The sequence below is a fragment of the Furipterus horrens genome, unplaced genomic scaffold (genome assembly GCF_987537825.1).
Source record: "Furipterus horrens unplaced genomic scaffold, mFurHor1.1.pri manual_scaffold_5, whole genome shotgun sequence".
Lineage (NCBI taxonomy): Eukaryota > Metazoa > Chordata > Mammalia > Chiroptera > Furipteridae > Furipterus > Furipterus horrens.
The window spans coordinates 161,740,027-161,767,999 of NW_028327175.1; the positions used below are offsets into that span (position 1 = coordinate 161,740,027).

At 45.3% G+C, this 27,973-nt stretch overlaps 1 protein-coding gene across 2 annotated transcripts in view; it reads right to left on the minus strand.

Annotated features, from left to right (window-relative positions):
- The window catches only part of PSAP (prosaposin), a 30,148-nt gene extending 2,408 nt beyond the window's left edge, over positions 1-27,740 (minus strand). The window contains exons 1-13 of one of the 2 annotated variants that reach the window (XM_090278166.1): positions 27,613-27,740; positions 11,933-12,066; positions 10,052-10,126; positions 9,344-9,469; positions 8,086-8,286; positions 7,538-7,681; positions 7,022-7,078; positions 4,873-4,881; positions 2,885-3,016; positions 1,414-1,509; positions 888-1,074; positions 646-803; positions 190-270 (exon numbers count right to left, since the gene is read on the minus strand). In XM_090278166.1, coding sequence (XP_090134292.1) covers positions 190-270; positions 646-803; positions 888-1,074; positions 1,414-1,509; positions 2,885-3,016; positions 4,873-4,881; positions 7,022-7,078; positions 7,538-7,681; positions 8,086-8,286; positions 9,344-9,469; positions 10,052-10,126; positions 11,933-12,066; positions 27,613-27,652 — 1,440 coding nt within the window. In that variant the 5' untranslated portion in view covers positions 27,653-27,740. The remainder of the gene's footprint in view (positions 1-189; positions 271-645; positions 804-887; positions 1,075-1,413; positions 1,510-2,884; positions 3,017-4,872; positions 4,882-7,021; positions 7,079-7,537; positions 7,682-8,085; positions 8,287-9,343; positions 9,470-10,051; positions 10,127-11,932; positions 12,067-27,612) is intronic. The other variant, XM_090278165.1, reaches the window with a different exon arrangement.
- Between the last annotated feature and the right edge of the window lie 233 nt (positions 27,741-27,973).

A 27,973-nucleotide genomic window follows, 5' to 3' on the forward strand; every position in this document is an offset into this window, starting at 1 on the left:
CAAAAACATCAGGTCTGCTGAGTCAAGTGGTGGGGCCTAGAAGCCTGGTTCTCTAGCTTCTTAGCTCTCCCATGCCCCTCCCCAGAGACTCTGGCCCAAGTCCAAAACTCTCAGAGGACCCTTCCAGGGTCCACACAGCACATCCCAAGTCACACTACCCAAGAACCCACGCCGCTCAGCAGAGCTCACCGAGCACACATAGGATGGCTCCATCACCTCCACCAGGATTTCGATCAGCACAGGCTCATACTCGGTCACAAACTGATCACACTGTGGAATAAACAGGGACACAAGTCCAGGTCTAGGTGTGTCCAAGCAGAGTAAGGGCACAAAAGGAGGGGAGCTGGACATGCTCTTCTACAGGAATTTCTGACACTGCCAGCCCAGTAGCCCCAGGGCCTCCCTTCCCAGATGCCCTGCCCACACCTGGTCTCATTTGCTTGTGTTACCTGCCCCCGCCTCCCCAACCCTCACCCCTGGCTCCATTTGAGAAAACAGATCGCCTCTGAGACAATTTCACTGGACTCCATGCCTCTAGGCAGAAACGGCTTCAAAACTTCAGTCAAGGGTACAATCAGTGAACAACTCAGCCTTTGTATTCCCCAGGGAGGTTCTGATTCTGGCAGAAAACAGCCCAGAGTGTACCTGTTTCTGATATGGGTCAGGCAGAAAGCTGCAGCCTTTCTCAAGAGCAGTCAGGATCTCTTCCTTTGTGCTATTTTTCTCCAGATTTTGGTCCAAATAGTCAACCAGCTTCTTACACACCTCACAGAAGCCACCGTCCTTCTGCTGAGTCACATGCACTATGCAAGAGAGCACAGGCTCAGTGCTGGCAGGGCCCCCCAACCCCAAGAGGGGCCAGCCAGCCTCCCCAACACTGGGCTCACCGGTCAGTGCTGGCAGGCCCTGGGGGCTGCAGAGGTGGAGCAGGCTGCACACCAACTCAGGGCTTGCCTCCTGCATGAGGATCGACAGGATGGACTTGCCGTACGTGTCCACCACCTCTTGGCACTCTTCGGACATGGATGTGGGCAGTTTGGAACATATTTTATCAAAAGTGTGAATTATTTCTTCCTGAAACACAAGAGGAGCATGTGGGAAGATAGAAGGCTGGGTAGGGGTGGGGGAGATTCTGAAAATACCAACACAACCAGAAAACCGGTCAACAGCAAGATGCTGTTTCCTCCTGTAAAAGACAGGAGCTACAAAGCAGGGCAAAGGGGCCTCCTCCAGCCCCGGCCCAAAGGGAACCACCGGGGGGACGCAGTCACGCAGATTCCCAGGCTGGAATCTAACACCAGCAAGGGCCAAACCAACCCCTTCTGCTGAGTCCTCCCGCAAGGCCACTCTGGCTCAAGGGACAGGAGAGCTCCTCCCTCTGCCAAGAAGGTGGCATTCCCGAAATCCACACACCTCAGTCTTGTTGCTGTCAATCAGCTTGACCACCTGCTTCACCACGTACTCACACACCTCACAGTAAACATCAGAATTCGCCTGGACCAAGTCCTTCTGTTGAGAGGATAAAAGGGGATTACTTGAATGCTGAGACCCTCACCTCAGCCCTTGGTCCTGCTCCTCTGAAGGAGAGGGGACACAGAGGCCAAGGACAGGTAAACATCACAAAGGGCCACTTCCTACTTAATTCAAAATGATGTGTGGCTTCCTCCCAGTGTCTAAGTTCCAGTCCCTCTTGTTTTTGAGATGGGAGACCCATCTCTTCTGCCAATCCTCTCCTACCACTGCCTCCGCCACCCTCCCTCCCCAAACCAGAAACGTATACGTCAGTGACAGCAGAAAGCGGTCCCCGCCCCAGAGCTGTCCAGGTGATGATGTGTTTGCTTACAATTACTCCATCCAGCGGTCGTCCTGGGGAGTGGGTGGGGGAGCAGGAACAAAGTAAGGATTCACTACTATTTAGAAGCCAGTTTTATATACATTTCAGGGTCTGCTTTCGGGTTTCAAGTCTCATTAACATCTGAAATTGCTTTTATAGAACCTGCCTTTAATAAAGCCATACTCCTGAATAGGACCTGCTGTGACAACAGAAACATTCTCCACCTCTGCTGTCAAATATAGCAGCCCAATGTGTCTGTTAAGCACTGGAACTGACGCTAGTGTATTCAAGGAACTGAATTTTTTTAAATTCTATTTTATTTAAATTTAAGTAGTCACACACATGTGGCCAGAATACAAGCTATAACTCTCCACTTTCTCTGGCCATGAATTCTGTCAGCCAGGTGGGCCAGGGCCTATGAGCATCTGGACTGGTGACGAGGGGCAGGTAGCAGTGTTTCCCAACTATCTGACACCGTAAACCCTCCCTGTGGCCCACACACTGCACGCACAGGGAGAAGACAGCTAAAGGAGAGTGGCATGGGGCGTTCTGGAACAAGCAGCACAGACAGGCACACGCCATGGGGTAAGTCACCACGCAGCCCGAGCTCTTAAAAACTAGACTGCAAGCCCCACAAGCAGGAGGACAATTTGTGCACCACTGTAGGCGAGCTGTTCCAGGCCTCCGTCTCTAAAGCACTGCCTGACCTGTAAGACGTGCTGACTGTAAACTGACTGTGGAATAAAGTAGGCTCTTCACCAAGTACACAGAACAGACACGCGTGCATGCCGACAGCACACCCCAAGAGGTTTCTGTTGAGCCCTAGGACTGTTCTGGGAATGCCAAGCTTGTATTGTGGCTACAGCGTCAGGAGGGTGTGAGGGAGGCCATGGAGAACACATCACAGAAGGGCAGGTTGGAGCCAGGCACTGAAAAATGATCTTGAATGACGTGCTAAAATGTAGATGTGATCCATGAGCTGCAGGGTTTATAACCAAGAAAATAAATGCACTCAATACGGGCTGGCCAGTATATAAGGTTACCAGGTACCTTAATGGGCTCCACCAGTTCCAGGGCAGGGATAACGTTCTCTGAGACCACTCTGGCAGGGAGCAGAGGCTGCATGGGCATCTCCGTGACCTGGTCACAGAACCCGACCAGTCCACATATCTCTTTGGGTTGCTGAAGAGAGCACAGAAAAAGCAGTCAGATGCAGGTCTGCACCCACAACCCCTCAGTCCCACTCTCCATACACAAAGGTCAGAGTGCTAAGGGAACATTCTGGTCCCAATGTCAAAGGCTGACTGCGCTCCCCCAGACAAGTAAAGATTCCATATTAAATCTAAACAAGTTCATGCAAATGCAGATGGGCCAGTTTCACATAGGGGAAGAGGCCACACAAAGCTCTGAGGGGAGATCAGACAGAATTGTTATCTCTGCTCCAACCAGGGAGCACCCCAGGGCAGCAAGACTCCTGGCACCTTTAATGGGTGATCAATCATCTCCAAGGATACTGGTCTGCTCTAGAACTTGTTTTTTAGTTGAGTTCAGTATGAAATAAGCTCTATGTTCTTTCTAGAAGAGGAACTACTATGTTAAAAAACTAACAGAAAGCCAAAATAAATGTTAAAAAATAAGATCACACCAGATCATTCAATGGCAGGACCATTTAAAATGATGCATTAAGGGGAAATGTTAGCTTTTTAAAAGAACACATTCTACGTTTACAATTTCACAAACACAGTACACACACAAACCCAGTCCCCCAAAGTAATGAATCCTTTCACATCACCAGATTTATCCCCTTTTCCATCACCAGGTTTATCCCCTTTCCCAACCACACACCAAACCACAGAAAACTAGACAGTATGGACAGCATCTTGACCATTTCACTATATAATGGCCAAGAGCAAGGAAAGTATACATACTTTGTATACTTTGTAAACCAAATGCAACCAGCAACTACCTCTGGGCCTGATGGCATTTGACTCCTACCACCAGGCCATAAAGCAAGGGGAACAGGATTGCTAAAGATGAGACCTGCTAAGGGAAGAGAGCTAGACCATGGCTATGGTTCATCTTGTTTTAATACCAAGAAGGCTCTAGAATTAATTAAGGTTGGAGGAGTTTGAAAGTGTATCTGAAGGATCCATCTTTGGCACACTTTAGGAATGGGGCTGGGGGGTATAATGGGGCCAAAGATACAGCAAGCCTTTTAGAAAAAAGATAAAGATTCAGAAGGTGTGTGGCTGCTTTGTCCCAGATCAGCTTTGTTCTACTCACTCCACGAGGGGGCCTAAGTGCAAATTCAGATATTTCGGCCAAAGTCAAAGTCCTCTCCCACTAGACTTCAAAAAACCTTTGAAAAACCTTCAGTTCCAGCGCTCAGAAGGAGGCAATGCCCTCAGTACAGCCTCAAAGGGGCAACTGGCTCAGTGCCCCACTTTGTGCCACGGGCGGCATAGCTCTCAGTCAGTCAGATGGGGCTCCAGGACCCACAGGATCCCACCACCAGAGGGCCAGAAGCCACAATCAAGAGATCGGTTCCAACACTCTGGATCCAGCAGACAGGGGAACAGTCTGCTATTTGCAAATGACTTGCTCATGCAGGAGAAGCACTTCTGGGCTTGAGAAACAGGACTAAAGACATGCAGTGCCCTCTTGAGTCATGACAGAAACAAGTTCTCACCGGAAGTCAAGCTTACAGTGAAGAAAGCTCAGATATCTCCGGGACCACCCATGGTTCCCCCCCATCACACCAGAGGCCTGCATTTGGCCCACTGGGGGCAGATTTTGTTCAGAGTGCCAGGCTCTGAACAAGGTCCCCTGAAGGGGAGATGAAACCCCCCCAACACCTCATGTGCTGAATCACAGGAAGAGACCTGGAGCTCCCCTGCCAGCCCATGAGCACAGAGAGGGGCCCTGCCCTTCACAATCTTGCCTTGTGTCTGTCAGAGGGGATCATGCCATACAAACAAGATGAGCAAAGGAGCTACAAGCAGCAGACCACTACTACAAGCAAAACCCCCATCACATACCTGATCCTGCTGTTGAACAAAAAAACAGGAAATCGGAGACAAAAATAAGAGAAAGGAAAGGACACAGTAGTTAAGAAAAAATTAAAACAACAATCAAGCTGTTAACCAGGTGTAAGGATATCGGAGGTTTAGGGGAAACACCGTTGCAGTCACAAATCAGCCACCTACCTTGTTCCTGCTACTGAGTGCACTCTGTCCATCAAGCCCCAGCCTCCTTGATGGACAGATCACCTCATCCAGCTTGTGTGTGCACCATCACCATGTCCCTGACACACCACATCATGTTCAAAACACATGGCAGCAGGTCCCCAGAAAATGCCACATCAGGAAGGGCTCTCCACCCCCAGAAGCCTAACCCCACCACGCCTGCAAGGCCCTCTGCTCGGGTTGGTGATGAGCCACAAAATGAACAAGATACAGGGCTGCCCAAATTAGGGGGTGTGTTGTCAAATACACCTGGAGGGTTAGGGACCCCTAGCCACACTCTCCACTGCCCAGGTGGCCAAAGGCCAGCCTGGAAGGCTCATTTGACACGCTATCAAAAGCACTGTCTTTTGATTCAGCAATTCCAGTTTCAACTGCCTAGACTAAGGGAAAAAAATGAATTTGGCTATAAGAATGTTCGTCATGCTTTTTTTTTATCCCAAGGGCAAACCTGAAAACAACCTAAAAGCACCCAGCCATAGGGGACTGGTTATATAAATTATGTTCTAGTCACACAGTAGAATATTAAGCAGTCACTTCAAAATCATTTGCACAAAATATTTAATGACCAATATAATTTTAGATAAAAAATGCAAACTACGGAATTTGTAGTAGTATATAAAACATGACTCCACCGATGTTTTTTGTAACCCCAAATGAGCCCTGGCTGGTGTGGCTCAGTGGATTGAGTGCCGCCGGCCTACAAACCAAAGGGTCGTTGAGTTGACTCCCAGTCAGGGCACATGCCTGGGTTACGGGCCAGGTCCCCAGTTGGGGGGTGTGCAAGAGGCAGCCACACATTGATGTTTCTTTCCCTCTCTTAACACTCTCCCTTCCCCATTAAAAATAAATAAATAAAATCTTTTAAAAAGTAAAAATAAAAATAAAACCCCAAATAATTTTTGATTTGGGAAGTGTTATCTATATTTTCAAAAAATATGCAGTATAATTTTTACAATGAGAAAAATATCTTTTTTAGTTAGCTATGAAAAGCTAACTAAAGCCTAGATCAAGTCACACCAAAGGCTTATTTTCACCTACTCTCTGCACATCTTTGTAAGCTGCCTCAGAACAAGTCCTGGTGTAATAATCCCAAAAAACTATTGTGACTGGATGGAGTCCCTGAGTGGTTAGAGCAGGGCCAGAGAGTAAACCTTTTAGGTTTTGCAGGCATTAAGGTCTCAACTACTCAACTCCACTGCTGTAGGCACTGCTAAGTTCCAATAAAGTACAAAACAGCCCCTGGTTAGAGAATAAATTCAAGGACTGTAGGCAATCTCAATATAATCAGAAGCAAACTTGACAGAAAGAAAAAAGTGCAACCCACCCCGCAAACCCTGTAGATTAAGCCTCCACACACCAGAGCACGTTCCCAATGGAATGATGCTTCAGACCACCCAGCTCTGTACGACAGTTTTCTGCATGGAGCTGGTTAGCTGACGGTACCTTCTAGCTGTAATAATGAAGGGGTGCCCCTACCACCTGGATACACCAGAAGCAAGTGCGAAAGTTACGGACTCAAGCAGCAGCGACAGCTGACACCGCTGCAGGGCACAGGACCAACTCTAAGCAGCAGGACTCGCCCCTCCACAGAATTCAGGCTGGAACACAGCAATTCTCAGGCCAGGCTGAGCTCCAGAGCAGACAATTCCCATGGGGCCCAGCGTGAAAGCCAAATGCTAGAAATCGGATAGCCAGCTCACATATGCAGAGGCAAACAAGCCACCAGGAAGGCACCAGGGCAGTGGTGAGGGTCAGGCTAGGTAAAGGGGAAGTAGTAAGCTGCAGGTGGGGAGCCAGCTGGTCAAAAAGGGATCATTTTGGCCCAATTTAGTACTCAAAGGTAAATAAGGGAAACAAAACCATATACTTTTCAAAATTCCTGGTAATCACAAAGTTTGAGATAAAGAGAAAATGCTAATAAGGAAAATCTCCTGCCACCTACCATATGCATCATCATCTGGACAGCAATATCAGAATACTGGTTGATATAGTTCTTACACTGTGGACAGAGAAACAAATTATTAGTGAAGTTAATTGCTACAACACAGCAAAAAAAACAAACAAACAAACAAAAAAAAAACAACAACAACCAGCATTTCCAGTCCCAATAAGCAGTCTTGTAAATGTCTGCTCTGGACAAGTTTTACGAAGATAAAAATGGCAATTTGTTTCTAGCGTTGTTTCTTATGATTATTAAGAGAAAAAAACATCTTCACAAAAGTGGTCTCCTCCCACTTCTGTGCCAAGAGTTTTGTTACATACACAAATGCAATTAACCAACAAAGTTAAGTACCCCCCACCTATCCCAGCTACTTTCTAATTAAAAGGGAATGGGAGTTGTTTGAACAATCTCATCCTTAAAGCCCTTAAGACGGAACTTGAAATGGTACCCCAGGAAGTGAAGTTTTCTTTGTTCCCCCTCTCCTGTCTGCGGGGCCGACGAAGACACAAGGCTCACCATGTCCGCCATGCCAGGCCCCAGGCGGTCACACTGCTCCCTGGCATGCTCCACCAAGGCCTCAACAAAAGTGGAGTTGGTCCTTACAGCATTCTGGATGTCGGTCACCAGCTGAATGCAGTCCTGGCAAACATCCCCAGCAGCCTAGAGACAGGGATGGTTAGGCTGGAAACACTGCATGTTCCTATATGAACTAAGAGGGTTCAAATTCCTAGGAAAATTTCCTCACATGCTCACAACCCACAGCACAGCTGGACAGTTCAAAAATGTGTTTTTGCAGGCTCTAAAACCATTGAGTTTTAAAATCAATTTGACACTGATTTTAGTAAAATTTAACAGAGAGGAGGGTAATCTTTGCATATTTTAAAAACCCCAGTTTTAAAATTTAGTTTAATTTAAATACCCAGGTTCTCCAGAAACTCCAGGATACCGCCACCTGAAGGCTGGCTGGTATAAATGCCCAAGCTTCAGAAGCACACACACGCGCTGCTGCGTTCACATCTAATCCAACCAACGACGGAGCCCAGCGGTGAGGCCCACTGCCTTACCTTTGGCTCGGGCTCTCTGTGGGGGCCGTCCTGAGGGTAGAGGAGCAGCGGGATGTTGGCCATAAAGGGAGCCACCACCTCAGCCACGTCCAGTTCTGGGATCTTATTGGACTCGAGCTGTTTCTGGTGATTGAGCTCTGCCAGATGCTTCTGAAGAGACTCGCAGAGATTGAGCGCGGAGCACACCTCCCCAGGATGGCTCTGGTGGGGGAAGAAGCCCAGCTGGAGATTCTCTCCCCAGAGGAAAACAAAACAGGCCACCGGGTGCCTTTGACTTAGTCCCCTTCCTTATCTCTTAGCTTGACTCATGCATGCAGACCCAGCTCACAGGCCTCTCAAACTTAACTGCCCGCCCCACTCCCCTTCCACCTCCATTTTCGCAATGGCCTACACACCATTCTCCCTGCAGCTCAAGCCGGAAACCCAGAAGACACCCCCTCCATCAACAAGTCTAGTCCATTTATCCCCTAAAAAAATACATATCTATCCATCTCCACTGCCCCCAGGACATTTGATGCCTAACTATCCTGCCAGCTTCCCTTCTTTCAACTCCCAATCAATGGGACCCAGACCAACCCCTCTCAAAAAGGTACCTTTGACATGGCACTCCTCTCCTTAAAGCCCCACAAAGACTTCCTGCTGCACCTGCAACCCTTAACCATGGCCTAAAGGGCCTTGTATGATGCAACACTACGTTCCTTACCAAAACCTTGGTCCTATCTTGGCACAGTGGCCCTCTCCGTTTTTTTAAGCACATCTTTTTTCTTAGGGTCTTTCTAAATTCCACAAACCTGGCTCCTTGCTCACTACTGAAAACCCAACCTCGAGCACATGGTTTACACACAACATACTTATTGAATGAAAGCTGGGCATCTTTGTAGCTGAACCCACAAGTACATTCCCTGACATACTCCTTAGGGTAAAAAAAATCACAGAAATGAAATGAATTACTTACTCAAGGGGACAGTTAAAGATTCCAAAGGAGTTATCAAATCAGTACCTATAAATGTTATGCCAGTTTGCATTCCTGCAGTAATTCTATAAGCTCCTATTTCTTGTACCCTCCCCAACCCTTTAAAGTTACAAGCAGAGTGTTGTGCCATGCCAGAGCCATTTTGACTGTTAGAACTGTAGAAAAGAGCTGTTGAGAAAACCCAAATGCATGAATGGACTTTCCATTTTAATCCCTCTATTCTGGTCTGGTACTTCCCCTGGATCCCAGACGTGCCTGAAGGAAGACCTATTTACTGCCACGTACCATCTGTCCTTTAATCATGTCCAGGATGACGGGGAGGTAGGAGTCCACGATCTCCTTGCATGAGGCAGACATGTCCGGCTTAGGAAGCCAGTCACAGGTCTTCTCCAAGTACACGAGGATCTCTTGCTAGAGAGGACACAGGCAAGGGGCCGGTCAGGATGCACTTGTCTACCAATGAGCTGAAAGCAACAGGCCCTCCACAGTTCACAGAAAAGTGGAGGCTGGGAAACAGCAACCCTCAGGGAAGAGGACTGGGTGGCGGGGGGTGGGGGATGCCATGGCTGTCAGATCTACAGGGCGAAATGTAGATCCCCTGACCTGCCATTACCTGCGATCTCACTGGCACAGGGAATCCCAAGTGAGCAGAGAGAGCCAAATGGACCCAAAGGTTAACGACATGTGATACAAAATCATAAGCAACCTTGAGCCTTGAACACGTGGGAGGAGCAGAGAGCAAACCAGGGCCCACAACCTGTTTCTATACAGCTTATGGCTAAGAATGGTTTTTATATTTTTAAAAGATGGGGCATAAAAAAACTATGTGACAGAAACAATCTGTGGCCCACATGACCTCATTGTATCCTACCTGGGCCTAGACCATGCCTTATTAGACAACCCCATCCCCAGAGTCACAGCTTTTAAGCAATGAATTCATGTGGCTACATGGCCACCACTCACACAGAGTCACACACACCTGTGGTGGCTTACCTCAGTGGCATTGTCCTTCAACATATTGTCAGCTGCGGTGATGACATCTTTACATACATCGCAGGGAAGGGATTTCTAAGAGGAAAGAACAAGAAAGAGAGGAGTCTGTAACTATAGGACACAACTCACGCTGCGCACAGCGGAAAACTCCCTCAGCCTTCTTCCCAGTTTATCTAACCAGGGACATGACCGTGGCCAGAGCGGACACACAGGCACATCATGGTTCCCCAACCAAAACAAGAAGCATTCAGATACCACGGAGGAAGGACCCGGTGTGGCTGACAAGAATACTCTGTGCTTTTACCGAACACTTTTCTTGTGCCCTCTACCCCTCAGCACCTTACTCAGTGCACACAGTACAGGCCAAATTTCCTATGAATGCTCACAACAGCTCTGTGAGGGATCAGGCTCAGAAAGGTGAAAATCAGAGCGGTGGAAATCAGGGAAAATCAGTGACACAATGCAACATCACCAGGGACCAATATCATTATCACCGGTTTAAAGGGGGAGGGGCAGGGAAACAAGCCCCAGCCAGACCCTGGTGCTTCTGCACACTCACACTGGCACTGCTACCTGCACTCTGGCTACCCTCCACTTCCTGGTCAGTGCTGAGTTCAAGTGGAGGCCACAGGTCGCCACTCCAGAGCTTAGAGACACATCAGTCTTCTGACAAGCTGAGGCACCATGGCCCCACATGGCCCAGGACGACGGAAAATTAAAAGTTCTTATGGAGCTCCCCCTTCTTGACATGAACTGATTTTCAACCCATGAAGAAGGAACTAATATGCCTGGGTAAGATTAAGAAACACCTGTGAACTCGGCTGCATTTGGAGAAATCAATCTGAACCTTTGGATTTGATCAGGCTAATAATGTACATGGGGCCAACTAAGAGATTCGGGCATCATTCATGAAACTGTCCTATCAAAAGAGAAAGATCTAAAGTCCCTGCCTGACACACATATTAAACTTGAAAAGAGGAAGTAGTATCAAAAACACAATCAGAAGCAAATTAGAGACCAAATCTGGAAGTAGTTGTGGCCACAGAGGACAGTGTTCCAGTGAATTCAGAAAATATTCCTTAAAGAGCAGTGTTATTTAATGAATGATTTTTCTCTTACTGAGTCCTACTGGCCACTGACAAGCTTTAGATCTTGAACTCCCCTCAGTCACACCTGGCCTGCACCGCAGGAGGTAGCACATCCCAGAGTAAGCAGAATGTCTGGGCTGGTGCAGGCAGCAGAGCTCAGGCGCCTCATGATGCAGTTCGGGTCACGTGAAGAATGCACTTGAGGTCTGTCATCTTCCCCATGAGTGTTAAGAGCCCCACATTAATATGCTATATTTAACACTGTTTAGATGAAAAAAAAGTCAGTGGCACCTTTTCCAGTTTGGTTATAGCTGGAAATAAAATTGTAAATATCTACTAAAGCTCTAGGGTCTGATTTAGTGACTCAAACAGGCAGCTGAGAGGCAGAAAAAGAAAGCATCAGAAAGGGGGAAAGGATCCGAAAAGCTTAGCATCTACTTTTTGGGCAAGTGACCAAGGATGAAAGCTGTCCCCATGTGCCCCATTCTGGGAATGAGCGAATGGCCCAGCTGGCCCCTCCACTGGTGTGGAGGGGTGGGACTGGCACCAAGGCCTGGCGGGCAGCATGGAACACACAGCATGGGCGTGGGAGGACCTCATCCCATATCTGTCACCTTACCCTCTCCAGCCTCCAGCCTCTCTATGGTAAAATGGGTTCAGCTGGACACACCAAAAGGCCCTGCTTCCCTCCCAGGGTCACCACAACGAACAAAAGGAGGCAGAAGCAAGTGCTTTGTAAATGGCAGTAGTTGTAGAGGACAAAAGGGATGGAGTACAGAACTAAGGGACTCACCACCGTCGGCTTGTTCCAGACGGTCTGCAGGCAGTGCTTCACAGCCCCGCAGTCCGCTGCCGTCTTCACATTCTGGCACCACACTGCTGAGCCTCTGGTGCATTCCTTCAGACCAAGGGCAGGGCTGGCGAGAGCTAAAAGGAAAACCACTGTCAGGAGGTGGCACACTCCCCGCACCAGGTCCCCCTCACTTGTCCACCCAGGGTTAGGCGCAAGCCCTGGCGTTCAGCTGGACACTCCAGCTTGGCCCTCCCCCTGCTATATGAGAAGCAAACCAGAAACACCGCATCCAGACAAGGAGCTGTGCTGTCATATAAGTCACATGGCTGGAGGAGAATCATTTATCTGACTCATTTTTTCTCTCAAACTATTGATATTTTTAAAACATATTACGGATTATCAGACTTTTTCATCTTTATAACCTTTAAAAAATTCCATGATGTAATGAAAGAAGTCACAGGAGACGACTTTTAAATAAAGATTTTAACTTCTGTAGAATGAAAATTAGCCAGTTTTTTGGGTTTTTTTTAATCTGTCAGGGAAAACAAGATTTATATCCTCATTAAACAGAAAAATAATTAATTCTCTAATAGAAAAGCTCTTAACAAACCTAATTATATGAACTTTTGCACATAAATAAGTATACTAGCAAAGAAGCAAGACCACACAGCACAAAATGAAACGTGTCCACTCAAGACCAGGTGTGAGGCATTTCCTCTACTGTGGTAATGAGAAAAAGGACCTGGGCATAAATCATGTGCAGAGAAATGGAATCAGGAAAAAACAGAGGTTCAACATCACCTCAAACTAAAGAAATGCAAATTAAAGGTGCCGTATTTTGAAAGCTAAATTAGCCAAGGAAAAGAACAAAAACAAACAAAAATAAACAGTCTGGTCACTGAACAGTGACAAGTTTGTAGTAAAAGATGCATTCTTAAAACGCTGATAGCAGTGTGACTGGTATTTCTTAATATACTAATGTGTTTCAAGAACTGAAACAATATCCCTCTTCATAAAGTAGTCCACTTCTAGAAATACATTTTAAGGAAACTGAGAAATTCAAAAGGTAAAATATGGGATGCATAAATATATTAAGTATAATTCACAATACTAAAATGTAGATACAACTTGAACAGACAAAAAGAGAAACCAATGATAGTCTTATTAAAATACTATTTAGCTGTTAAATATGAAGATAATGTATAACAGAAAAAATTTGAGAATGTGAAATTATGAGTTATAAAAGTATCAGAAAACAACAAAGCAGGGTGGTAGGCTGAATTCTTATTTAATTCCCAATGTTATGCTGGTGCCCTTGATATAAACTGAAAATGGGGAAAAGCCTGACGAGGAACAACACTGTATCGGGCTAGTGTGGACGATGCCTGTGCAGGGCAAACCCCGGCAGGCAGCACCCTTGGTTTCCTGCCGTCTGAGATGAAAACCCCATGGTCACCTAAGAATGAATGTAGAACCTCAGGGTCACGCTGCATGTTGTCTCCACTTGTAAGTCGAGAGGGCCCAGTAATCCTACAGACATGGAACACACATGTGCATGTGCACACACAGTATACAGTACAACACAGGTTAGGTCTATAGGTGCTCTCCTTTCAGGAAAGGAAAGGGAATTAAAAGCTTTTATTTCTAGCTGTTCAACCAAAGCTATAGTTCCACACACTATTCACACAAAGATGGGTCACAGGTCCCCGAAAATGCTGAAGCCAGATGATCTGCATCCTTTCAGAGACCAGCAAATGCACAATTAATAGGCCGCCCAGTTTACAGCCTTCTCTGCCCCTTGGGAGACAAAATCCCACCACACTGGGCTCATGAACCCGCCTGAAGTAGCCACATTCCAAAAGCTGTTGGTTTGAACTGCGGTTTCCATGGGAAAATGTGCTAGACTGAAAACAGTACCAAGCTCCCCAGATGGCCCAGGAAAGTGTAGTTAACCAGTAATGTGGCCAAGCTAGGCTGGGGCAGGCCATCAGCTGTAGGTCTGGGGAGGTGGACAGGAACAGAAATTGAGTCATGAGAGTAAATGCACTGGGGAGTGTGGGGGTCACAGAGACAACAGTGGGAGCCCTAGACCTGGCAGCTGCCACCAGCACCTGCCACGTTCCTCCCAGGCACAGGGCTCCCCAGGACTCCTGAAAAGCACCCACTAAACTACAGTGCCTGGTTCTACCTCCCATTAGGAGGACGGAGCCCCATTAATGAACAGGAAGCTACAAAAGGAGTCTCTAGGCAAGGAAACACAGTGATACAGAGAGCCAGACAAGAGGACAGACTTCAACAGACAGGAGGGCCACTGAGCAGTCTTCTCTGCACAAGGCCTGCTCCATCCTTACAAACAGTCAAGAACTATGATCCAAGGATTTTCTCCAAACATCCCAGCCAGGAACTGGCTACAAATGACGAAAATCTATCAGGTTCAGGGAACAAAAGTCACCATCACAGGCCCAAGCAGTAAGAATACTTTGTAGCTTGTTTACAGCTTCTGGGAACTTGAAACGGTAATCATTTGCAGTAATGACTTTGTTATTTGTTTTAGCCAGGCTATTCTGGACTAAAAATCACCCGGGTAGCCCCTTGTACAGAGAGAGATTGGCCCAGCTAACATTTCCCAGTCCCAACAGTGTCTGTTAAGCAAGGCAGGACCCCTCCTCAGAACTAGGGGTAGAAGGCATGCATGGTGGCTAATTTGGTAGATGTACGAAGTCATCAAAGTCAAGCCTAAAGCAGATTTCATGGACCCTGAGAAGTGAAATTGGAGTCCCAGCTCATGGAAATTCGGTTCTCAGCAAGACATCCCCATTTACGTCCAATCTAAAGCCAAATTTATAAAGGTGCACATTACAAAAACGGTCTGCGGTATACAGCCGATGTGATTCCCTAAGATGAAGTGATGTATATTGGCAGAGAAATAACTGCACATCCTCAGGTTCCGTAATGCGAGGCTGAAATGCAAGCCTGGGGGACACCAGTGAGCTACCTGCCTCTGAGAGGTTCTGGTGCTTATTTTGGGAGCTCATCTCCTGAGAGGAAAACAAGCAATGGGCCAGCATATGCGGGGGCATAAATCCGGTCCCCAGGAAATGTATTTATACACAAAATCCTCACACCAATTCAGAGGGTTTTCACACACACCTGTCCAGGGACCCCAGCTGTGTACTAAAAGCTAGAGGCAAGCAAGGCTTTTCTCCCCAGAAGTGGGAAAACAAGATGAAGGCAGGGTTACCTACGCCACTGACCCCTCAGGCAGAGACCAATGTGACCCCACAGAAGGAGGGACAGACACGGAAGTCAAATAGAAATGACAGGGAGCAACACACACACAGCAGCAAAGAAAATGACTAAATGCCTAGCGGGGAGCTAGAAGAGGCTTCTTCAAAATGGATTTGAACTGGCACCTAAAAGACGGAGATACCAAAGACTCACTAAGTGGAGAGGGCGTAGGGGACATTCCTGAACATTCCACGGCAGAAGAGTTTTCTGAGATGAAAATCGCTGTCTTAGGCTAAAAGAAAGCGGGAACGGCAAGAGCCAACAACACAAGGGTGACCAGCCTACAAGGAATTCTGTGCAAGAATTCGGAGTGGTGAGCAGGTCCCGAAGATCTCTTAGGGGCTACAAGTCCTAACTCTTATAATAGTGAACCAAAGGACATTTTCAATATTAATACATAACCAATACACAAAAATTACCCTAAATCACTCTCTGATGACTTATTTCTCAAAACATGTTCCTTGCAAAGTTTTCATCTCTATTCTCATCCTCCCACAGTCTGGCCCCGAACACCAACTTCCTTATCTGAGGTAATATGTTGAACTCTAAGAACGTTCTTAGAATGTCTGCCTGGCCCCTGGAGATTTCTGATTAAATGTGTCATATTAAGACATGAACTCTACTCAAGAGTGAATGAAGCACTACACTTCTGAGCTGAAGGGCCTGACATTGGAGCCCTCACTAACAAAAGTCTGGTAGGCTGAAATGAGAGAACTTAGCAGTTCAGAGACCCTAAAGCCCTACAGGCCAGTTTCAGTTTATTAAAACAAGCATTAAAAAAAAAAAACCCTTCAATTATATTTCCCTAGAAAATGGGTGGGTTTTCTGTTCCCTTTTCACTCTCCAGGCCTAAAAGAAAATAAACAGACATGTTCTAAACCATTCCACATATAGGTCACTTATCAAAAATAGGTGACAATGGGATCTCACTGTATTGAGAATGGCTGCCACAGCTGGACCAGCCGTGCAACCATGGGCTTTGTGGCAGCTCTAGACACTAGGCAGAACACCTCACTAAGCCTGGGTGGGAGGGAGAGTCCAAGTCCTGTTCCAAATGACCTTAAGCAATTCACTGTTCTTCTGAGCTTGTTTTTCTTCTGTGAAATGAAAATAAAACCACTGATGTCATTGGATTCTTGTGACAATCAAGATGGCAATTATACACTTTCAAGTGCCAGAATACTACATCTCCCCACCATTAAGCCCTTATTAGCATCTCTCTGGTATTTTAATGTACCCACATATCTCAACTCCCCTATCAGACTGACTTTGAAATCAAAAAGTCAGGGGTTCAGATCTTGGCTTGGCTCCACCACTCCTAGTCCTGTGACTTTGAGATGTCAGTCTTCTAATTTGCAAAATGGGCCTATTACTAGTACTCACTCCTAAGAGTTTGTGAAAATTAACCAATATTTGCAAAACACAGTGCAGTGCTGGTATGCCACAGAGGTCCAGTAAGTGCAATTATCATTATCATCAGCAGCAGCACCTGAAGCAGCAAGTAAGCCCTTTCTCTGACCCATTATCTTACCCAGAAGAGGTGAAACAGCTGAATCAGGGCTGTTCTATTTGTTTACATTTAATCAAGTAATAACTGGCAGCTCAAAGACCTTGAGCGCTGTATACCAACAACCTCAGAAGTTGCTGGTTACTCAATTCAAGACCCAGGAGTCACAAGCCACACTGTAATGAGCCGAGGAGTCAACAACTGTGTACCTCGGTGCTTAATAAAAAGTCCTGCATGAGCAAAAATGTAAGGTGCCCAGCAAGGCGCCAACAGTACCACAGCTGAAATGCTTTCAAGTAATTTATGAAATTGGAGCTACAGGCTGATTTCCCTCTAATCCCAATAAAGTTGCCAGAGTTCAAATTATTTTTGGAACCCACCCTTTATAAGAGACCCCTCAAAAACCTCTCTCTTACTGGCAGGGTGAGGAGGCAACGTGGCAACAAGATTACTGCCCTGAGTGTTGGGGGCAGAGACCTGAATAAAACCCTTCCTGTTTCCTGCTAAAGCCAAGACCCAGACAACTTACTCACACAACATTATGGAAAATCACAGTGCTCCTTTCTTAGGAATTCTGTGAAGATTAACGAGAAAGGAGAGAAAGCAGTGAGATCTCCCAGTACCTACAGAGCTGAGTTACTTGCACATAATTGTTAACTGTGAGCTTGAGGGGAAGGATGACGAAGAGGAGGCATTCACATTCTAATTTTTATACTTTGGCATAATTTAATTTTTCCCTTGTTACCTTCAAAAGCAGAAAAAAAATAGTTCAACTTTACAAGGTGGTTTCATGCTCTGGCCGTGAAACCACATACTGACGGGATGTTAGTACAGGCCATCACACCTTTAAAGACGACTGCGATGGCTGGACCTTTAGCAGTCATGATGGACGACCGTGAAGAAAAGGGCTAGACCTCAAGGCTGCAGAACATCAACCAGAAGAGGCTCCTAGTGCTTCCGGGAGCAAAACCACCATTCTAGCCCTGGACTGCCTGGCTCCTCAACTTTCTATGATACGAAGAGTTCTATCATATTTAAACCACTCCTATTCTAGATCTCTGTTGTCTGCAGTCAAACCTAAGCTTAACTAAATACCTGTTTAACCATCTACCTCATTCACCAGAAGAGTCTCCAAATGACAAGTCTTTACCAAGGCTTACTTCCATTGAGGATATTAAGAGCCCATGTATATAATGTAATTACCAATGATTTTGAAAAGCAACCTTACAATGAAGGGGACCTTTCCTAGAAGGTATATCTTATGCTCTACTTCTTATAGCAATGTCTATTTTGCCACACAACCTACGTTTCTCCTTTTCAATATTTTAGGTAACATACACCAAATACTGTTCGAGTGTACGTACCAGTGAAAGGATAACAGAAAATGCATGCAGCCTCCCAGCACCAACAAGCAGAGCAAACATTGCAAAGGCAGTGGATTTGTCCTCTGGGTAATGAATCACCATGGCAACAGGCAGGCTGCTAGGAAACCAAGAGAGGATAACCCAGAGGGAGCAACAGCTACCTTGCATTCAGACATTTCTCTGATCCCCTAAGAGCAAGAGATTGACCCCCTGATTATAACTGGTGTTACAAGTACCTTCTACAGCAAAGAGCATGTCTCTTCTTTATAGGATCGTGCTTTTGGAAAACATGCTGCAGAGAATAAAAACAATGCCCACTTAATCATTCAGAACAGCATATCCTCAGAGGCAGCCTGCCTGGAACTGGAGAAAGTAAGATTCACATATTCCTTTTATCACAAAAGAAATCCATGACAATAAAGCCCTCAAGCTTCCTAGGCTAATATCCTATCACCTCTGACCCAGATAAGCTATTATTTCTATTAAGACAAAGGTTCTTTCTTCCCTGTTTCTCTTCTCCCACTACCGCCTTGCTTTGTCACCTTCACAAGCCAGATCATTTTAAGACAAAAAAAAAAAAAATCTATGTGGAGAAGGCAACAGAGTCTTCAGGCAAGCTACCTTGTGCAATAACCGACACTGAGAAACAAGAATGCAATCTTCTCAGATTGTACAAGAATGATGCCCTGTGGCATAATAAATGTGGGGAAGAAAAATTCCTATCTAGTTCATTCAAGAGTACTTCAGTTCAATATAAATTCTTGCTAGTCTTTAAAGCTCTTCTGCCCAAGTGCCAGCTTATCCAGGTAATGATCAGAGGTGAACTCAAACCCCCTTGATAAGATTATGCCACAGTGGACCATGAAGAAGCGAGCCTGTGGCAGTACTTCCCAGGGTCTATCAAGTGAACAGGTATAGGCAGAGGTCAAAGGCACACCTGCATTGTTCCAGACTCAGCACAGGGAGCTGCTCAGAAGTGGATGCAGTGAGCCAGAAACTGGCACGGCCCTACCCCATCCCTGCTAAATGGCTGGGTGGTCTCAGAACACTTGTAGAAGACAATAATACGCTAAAAAAGATTTCATGCAAACCTCACTAAGGAAGTTGTTTCTGGACTTGTCCCACGTGATTGTTTATTAATTCAAGTTTCAGATACGTGTGTGTCTACTATACATGTGTCACTTTTGACTGACTTTAGCTAATATTTAATAGTACTGCCTTCATTTGAAATGCCAAAATCTAAAACTCAGAGCACAGCATAAAGGGGGCAGGATATCAGCATGCCCCCAGGATTCTGCTGTAGTTGCTCTCACCTCAAGGAGGGCCCTCGGGAGGACTAAATCAATGTTAGGCAAAAAGCGCTCAGAACAGTGCTGGGTACACAACACACTCTCAGTTTTAGGTTATTACAATGCCTGTAGTTCCCTCACATCAGCTACACCATGGTCTAAGTGTAGTGCAGAGAATGCTGAGGGTGCCAGAGTCCTTTCAGGGGTTCCATGAGGTCAAAATTCTCGTAGTACCACCAAGATATGAGTTGCTTTTTCACTCATTCACTCAGAAATGTGCAGAGGCATTTTCCCAAGGCACAGGACGCCTGACCCTGCAGACGGAAGGCAGAAGCCGCTGAGGATCTAGCCAGGTGCTCAAAAGATTGCAAAAATAGAAAACAGGCCAATCCTCACTAATTGTGTTTGTGTTTTGGGAAAAGTTATTTTTCATAAAGATGATGTAAATGTTACAGGTTCCTTATTATTTCTAAAGGATTTTTTTTAATGTTGTCAGCTTAATTTATAAGATGGTATGTATTGACAGATACATACAGCCTACACAAACAAAAGCTCTTTGGGGCACCTCAAAACCCTGTAAGTATACAGGGATCCTGAGACTGAAACACTCAAGAACCACGGAGTTAAACATTTACAAACAACCCACTTCTGGGACAAAAAGGAGGAGAAATACTTCCTCAATTTATAGCTGGTTCCCTTTTCAGATTTACCTCAAATCACAGCCACTATGGTATCTAAGTCATATTAGACTCCTTTGTCCCTACCAACCACATAAACTCCCCTCCCAGTTGTGGGCGGGGGGGTCCCCTCTAACCTGGACATAAACTATTATAAAGATCAACGCTTCCCTTGAGCCCAAACTCACCTTTGATTTGTCAACTCCTAAACACGATTTCTTAAAATTCATGTCAGTAAGCAAAAGAAAATGCTTTACTTAATCATGAAAAGACTTGGCACTGTGCACACCAACCTACCAGCACTTCCTGAGCTGAAGTCCACTTGGCTTCACCTCACACCACCATGCAGTAATGCTGAGTTCTTACTGTGCCAAGCACTGTTGGACATGCTACAGATACAGCAGGGGATGAAGAAAGCAAATAAATATACCACAGGATGTCAGGCAGTGGTGAGAGCAATGAAGAAAAATGAGGCAAAGCCAAAGAGCAAGACTAGGGAGGATGGCAGGGCCACTGCAGACAGAGCAGGGGGATTTCTGATAAGGCAACATCAGAGCAGACCTGAATGGAGGGAGTAAACCACTCAGGTTATCTCAGACAGGTAGAACACAAAATGCCAAGGGCCTGGGCAACAATAAGGCTCCAGGGGTCTGGACAGCAGCCCTGACCTGATGGAAGGAAAGGGAGAAGAGAGACAGGGAGCTATGTGATCCTGTGTACACAAGACAGCATACCATCAGAGCCACTAAAGAATGTTTTTACTGCGGTAAATGGTATCCTTAGGACTGGCCAGAAGAACTTTCTATAGTATCATCTTCAATTTCATTTATGAAGTTTCCGCTAATGTAAATAACTTCTTTTCAAAAGCATTATCTATCCAAATATGGCCAGAATTCAATTCTGAAATTTAGAAGTGTCATTAGAATTCATCTCACTTCTTCTGACACAGGTGTCCATCAACAGGGCTAGCTAAATTGACACATCCATACAATGAAATACTCTGCAGCTTTTCTTTTCTTTTTTTTAAAGCTGGGAGGTAGGAGGAGATAAGAAGATATGATAATAGTGCAAATGTGGTAATCTGGATTGGATCCTGTAACAGGAACATGAAATTAGTGGGAAAATTGGTAAAATCCAAATAAAGCTTGCAGTCTAATTAATAGTAGTGCCCCAATGTTAATTCTTCTGACAAACGCACAGCTGTTATATAAGATGTGAGAACAGTAGGGGAAACTGGGTGAAGGGTACATAGGAACTCACTGTACTATCTTTGTAACTTTTCAGTAAATCTAAAATTATTCCAAAATTTGAAGTTTTTTTATAAGGTACTATAGATCTATCTGGATTAGCATGAAATACCTCTTAAGTATTCTTTTATTTCTCACTCTCTCTCTAACTGCCCCTCCTGTCTTTTCTTATTCTCTCTCTTCTTCCCTCCTCTTCCCTCCCTTCTCTCCCCTTAGCATGTCTCCCCTTCATCCTATTGTTAATTTTTTAATTTTAAGTTCTCTCCCTTTCCTTTCTATTCCCTTCTTCTAATCCCCTTCCCTCCCCCTTATCCTCGTCCTCCATCCATTTCTTTTCTCTCTCTCTCCTTTCTCTGCACTAAGCACTTTCAATTTTATTAAATTTCTTTATTTTGTCTCCCTTCAGTCTACATTTGTTTTTCTTTCCTCCCTTGCCCTTATTTTCCTTCTCTCCCTATAAATATTCTCTCTTTCTTTCTCTCTCCCTATTCCACTTTATATTCTAATCTTTTAATATTTAAATTTTAATTCTAATCTATTCCCCTCCCCCTTCATCCTCCCCTTCTTAACCCTTCTCTATTTCCACCCCATCCCCTCACTTCTTTCTCTCCCTCTTGTATTTCTCTTCTTCATTCTTTTGTCAACTCTTCAATTTTAATCTTTTTCTCCCTAATATCTCCTCTTCCTCTTGATCTCCTTCCCTCCCCCGTGTTCTTTCCTTCCCCCATCCTTTTGCTTTCCCATCTCTTATTCCTCTCTCTATATAGTCTCTCTTTCTCTCTAGCTTGCTATTTTTTTATATCATGTTTTAATCTCCTAATTTTTTTTTATAATATATATGTTTTTAAAATTTTTTATCTGGTCCCTCCTCTTCCCCCTCCCCTTCTTCTTTTGTTCTCTCTCCTACCCTTCTCTTCTCTACTTTCTCTCTCTCTTTCCTCTCTCCCTTTCTGTCTTGCTATTTTCTACTCTGTATTTTTATTCTTGAAAAATTCTTTCTCAATCTGTTTCCTACCTTCTAACCTCTTCAGCTCTCTGCTTCAATTTCTGGCTGTCTGTCTGCCTGGATGTCTGTTGTGTCTATCCTCCCTTCCACACTAAACATATAGCATATACCAATTATGTAATCCTAATACTATACACCCTGGCTGGTTTGGCTCAGTGGATTGAGCGTCGGCCTGCGAGCTAAGTGTCGCTGGTTCGATCTTCCAGTCAGGGCACATCAGAGAAGGAAAACTCTGACTCCAAAAAACCTCCGCTGCCTTGCGGCATACCTCTTCAGGGGAAAGGCTAAGGGAGTAAACCCCGACAGAAAATCCGGAGCCGGAGTCCCTAAGGCGGTTTGACGTTGTAGTCAACACCGGCAACTCCTGCGGCGCACCTGAAGCCAAGCTGTATTGACTCCGTCTTTCCCTTGGACCCTTCAGCTGCGAAGAGAGGGGGGGTCTGCTGCATGGGCAACAGCAGACCCTCCATATCACCCTGCCCAGGCTCTGTAGCTTCAGCTTCACTGGAGAGGACACTCCAGCGTCATCGCAAGATGTCGATTCAACACGGGAGGAGACAGATACCGTGTCACTCCCGAGTCGGACTGCACAGCCATTTTCGGCGGTGCAGATAGACTCTTAAGAAGCTACACCATCGTCTCTCGAGACAGACGGCTGCCGACGACGACCTCTTAAGTATAAATAGAAGGAGAAACAAAAATGGAAACCACTTACCATTTTAGTCTTATCAAATTTAACAAAATTTAAAATTTGACACCAAATGTTAATGATTCAAATAAAAAAAATGCATCTTCTGTGAGAATATAAGATGCCAAAATCATTTTAGAGAGTAATTCAGCAATTTCTAGTTAAGGTGAAATATGTGCACTCCACAACTCGGTAATTCTGGTCCTAGGTATTATCCTCTAAAGACATGTCTGTTCGTGTGCACCAGAATAGTTATAGAAGCAGTTTGTAACAGAAAAATGAAAGAAATGCTAATAATCCAAACATCTATCAACTGAATGGAGAATAGGTATGGAATACTATATATTGAGGTGAAAATGAAATAGAGCTACACATTATCAACATAGATGAACATCACCAGGAAAAGAAAAAAACTAACCCAAGAATATATACAGTATTTGTAAAATGTTTTAAACATCCAAAGCAATGTTACACTGCTGAAGGTTACATTATATCTATGAAAGTATAAAGATCTACAGGAGGATGATAAATACCAAGTCTAGGAAGGTGGTTATCTATGTATGGAGGGAGGTGGAACAAGGGAAGGAGGTAGCTAAACAGACTCACCCTAGGAACCACACTTAGCAACAAGACGCCTAAAATCTGAGCATTCAGGTTACCAGGAATCAGCCCTCATCTCTGCTGAGCTGCTCTAGTAAAACTGGAGGTTGGCTGCCTAGAGTACAGACTCCCACTTCCCTCCTAACTGCTGATGACTACCTTACCCTGCTTTGTTTTCCTGGCCCTGGAATTATGTCCAGCACACATATTTATAAGTCAATTTAATTTTTCTTTATTAAACTTACAACATCCTTTGAAATGAAAGACACCAGGAGATATTACAAAATCAAGGGCAGAGAAGGGTCACTGTGCTGGTGGGACAAGGACATTAATGAACACAATACTGTTTGTGTTTCATGGTTTAGCAGCAAACACAGTACTCACCACCTACGTCCTGACATATGGTAATTTCTTAAAGCCTCACAGCAACCCAATTAGACAGAAATGACTGTTAATCCCATTTTACAGATGAGGAAGCAGTTTAAGCAACTTGCCCAAAGCTACATGGCTGCTGTTAGTAACATGATACTCCACAGTAGCATCTCAGTCCCATCATAAAGAATTACAAATTCCACCAGAAACATGAAATTTGGATAATTTTTCTCAGTGCACAGGCCAGTATGCAAGGTATAATTCAGGTTATTTTCTGGAACTTTAAGAACAAAAAGTAAAGCAGTTACTACTTCTGCAACAGCCAAATTCTCTATCCTAATCACTGTATCATTGTTTTAAATGGCAAAAAAAATTTTTAATAGGCAATATATATTACTAGCATTCCTTTCTATTGATTTAAAGAAAATCCAGAACTTCCCTTGTGGTGGAAGAACCAAACAGGATCCAGAGAGCAAGGCTTACAGCCTGACACCCAGTAATCCAGAATGAAATCGGGGCACACAAGTGGCTCAGTTTTGGCTGAGAGCTTCCCACACTTTATTAGGCAGTTTCCTGAGCTATCAACGCCATGTCCACCCTTCCTCTTCCCCATTGTCAAGTCCTAGCCTGGCCATTCCAGTTTCGAATAAGAACAAGTTCTCCTTCCCCTAATCTAGAAAATCCAGACCACTAACTCTCCAATACCCTTCAACTTTCACAGGAGGTACTAAATACAACTGGCCAAATGTAGTTAAAGCACTTACCAAATACTTGATTGGTTAATACAAATAAACCCTTCATAAATTACATTATTTTCAGACTAAAACTGGTATTGATAGACAACTGATAAACGGGGGATTCATCCAAAATCCCTGGCAGGTGAGAAATGGAATTATGTTAATACTCAGCAGACTATGGCATAAATTCCTGCCTTGCATCATAAACAACAATAGCTATCAAATGACTATATTGTACACAATACATTCCAGCATCCCTAAAGAGCCTCCCTGCCTGTGCTGGGCAAACACCATTCAGCTGCTTAGCCATCACACAAGGGACAGTAACAGGGGCAGCCTGGTTTCATTGAACACGTACCACCACACCACATGCTTTATACATATCACCTCATTAACACTGGACCAGCCGTTTTCCACTCAAGGAATCACCCAACAATATGGCCTTACTGTATGATTCCTTTATAAAAAGTTCAAAAACAGTTACGTTTTTACATCTAAGATACTAAAAGCTAACAAATGTTTCCTTTTGGGGCAGCGAAACAGGACAGCGAATGGAAAAGCACAGGGGATTTCAGAATGCTGCTAAGGCTCTATTCCTTGACAGGGGGGAGGGGGAGTGGCAGCGGGCGCTGCTAATGGTGGGTTGTACACAAAACGTGTATGTTTCCTGTAGGTAAATTACAATTCAGTAAGTCTGTAAACAAGTTAAGAGGTTGGTGCTGATGGAAGGATATGGAAAGAGCAAGCACTGTATCAGGAGTCCTGGTTTCTGATTCTGACTTCTCCAGTAAATGGCCTGGGATTTGGAAGAGTCACTTCTGAGGGCCTCAGTGTCTTCATTCCTTACGAAGAGGTAAGATTAGATACTCTGCAAATATACCACCACTTCCCTTTCTTTTTCAGGTCGGGAAAAGGAAGAGACAACTGGAGGGGTAAAAAAGCAACTCAAAAGCAAGTGCCTCTACCACGAGGACATCAATAAAATACAAACCATAGCTTCTCTAGATTCAGAATGATACTGTTCCAACATGTACAGTAGTGCCATGCTGGAACAGCACGTTCTAAGAACCTCCCAGGAGCAGATGATGGCTTCAGTCACAATGCACCTTCATTAACAATGTCAATATTATTTAAAATTTTAGAAATAACATTTCCACAATGGGGCCACACTGTCACAGCAAGTCAGCATCCATACACTGTGTTATCAGCATGACCTTGGTGTAACCCTGAAGGCCTGGCAGCAAAGTTAGAGCAAGGCCATTCTAACACACTCCCATTTACCCAAGTATTCAGAGGAGCGGGCCTCTTGGCTTAGTTAATATTCTGGTAAACCATCTTCCCATATATACCAGAGGAGGGCTTTATATTTCCAAATGACAAATTAAGTCCCTTCAGGATGATGTGAATGATTCAGGATTCTTAAAGGTCTTGTGAGGAGTGACTCATTGCCTAAGAACAATCATTTGATACTAGAGAAAAAAAAGTTATTCTCAATTGTTCTCTATCAGTACAAAAAATTTAGAGACTAGCGTTAGTTTATTACAGACCATGGAATAACAAGTAATATTAACCCCAGCAAGAAATAAATTTTCTTCAGTGACTATAAAACCAAAAATCAATCTTTATAAGTAGATCACCTATCATAGTCTAAAGTAAGACAAGTTTAAGACCTTGGTTTAAGGTTAAGACACATTCATGTGAGTTGCTAAAAGCTAACATGAGGAAAAACATCTTAAACCTATTTCATCTATAAGCATCTTCTTAATTCTGTTTTTTCATCAACTCTCATCCATTTTGTTAAGTTTATTAAACTGGATGGCTGCGTGATCGTTAGAATTATATAGTTAATAAACAGAAAATGAGGTTGGCCCTAAAGATCAGGTTTATTTCCCTCCATGGGCTATTATCTGAAAACACCCAAAGCTGGGACCCTCTCTGCATGTCGATTAAAATCTGGCTCATGACTATCAAACTACAGAATTTTGATTAAGTACTCAACCTCACTCCTTTCGCTTTACCACGATGATGTAAATGAGGTTAAGGTGTGAAAGCAAGAACTAAGGGAAAGGGAAGGTCACCGTGACTTGGGGAGGGCGCAGGGCCTCTTCTAACTCCAGGAAGACAGTGCAGCTGTTTCCTTTGCGTTGCCATCGTAGCCTGTAGTGATTTTTACAACCAGTACTATCTCAGGGCAATAAACAGGTGTAAGAATGCTCCGGTGCAAAACTACTCACATACTTACACTTTCCCCAAATGTAGGCCACTGCTAAAGCCAGCCAATGGCTCTGCAAAGACATTTTAAAGTAGGTGAAATGAGGACGCCATTGCAAACCCAACCGGATCACAAAAACCCCGTATCATCTTCAAGATGTAGATCAAGAGTAAATATAGATATGCAAAGATAAACATCAACAAAGATGGTATAGTGTACTTTTATGCTTCCTGCAACCTCGACACTCTTAAAAACTGGCGCAATTGGGGCCAAAGGCCAAAGCGTGTCCAGCTGGACGGGGCTCCATTCCATCCAATCACGTGAGCCAAACACAACACAGCTGCCGCAGGGATCACCCTACAGGTTCACCCCCAGAGCTAGAAGGGCAGCCTGGGGGGAAGGCGCCCGGCGGCCCTAGCCGCGCCGGCCCCAACTGGAGCCCTGAGGGAGATGCCACCCGGTCGCCCCGATTCGCCCAGACACCCCAGGCCCTGAGCAGCCGGCCTGGGGCTTCACCCCTCTCTCCCAGGCAAGTGCCGCGGCACCGGCACTGCGCGCACGCCTGCGCAATGCGCGCCCCACGCCAACCATAAAGGGGAGCGAAGGGGCGAGGCCTGGTATAACCCGCTCCCGGACGCGCGGGCCCGGTTCTGCGGGAAACACCCTCCCCAGGCTGGGGGTCCCAAGGCTTACCCGCGCCCAGGAGGCTGGCCAGGACGAAGAGAGTGCACATGGCGCCGCCTTACCCCGCAGTCTGCAATGCAGGGTGTCAGCTGATCCGTCGCGAATATAAACCTGCACCCCACCCCCCACCGCGCTCGCCCCGAAGCCGCCTACGGCGCAGGCGCAAGCTCCGCCCAAGCCGGCCCTGCCCTGTCCGAACTCTTACCGCAGCCTGACTCAGCGCCGCACAGGGCGCCTGCGCGCAGGAAAGAAGGGGCGGGGTGGGGCAGGATGGACGGGCGACCGGAGTGGGCGGGACGTGTGGTGGAAGAGACGGGAGAGGTAGTCAAAATGGAAACTAAGAATTGGATAAATCAGTGTTTGGGATTAT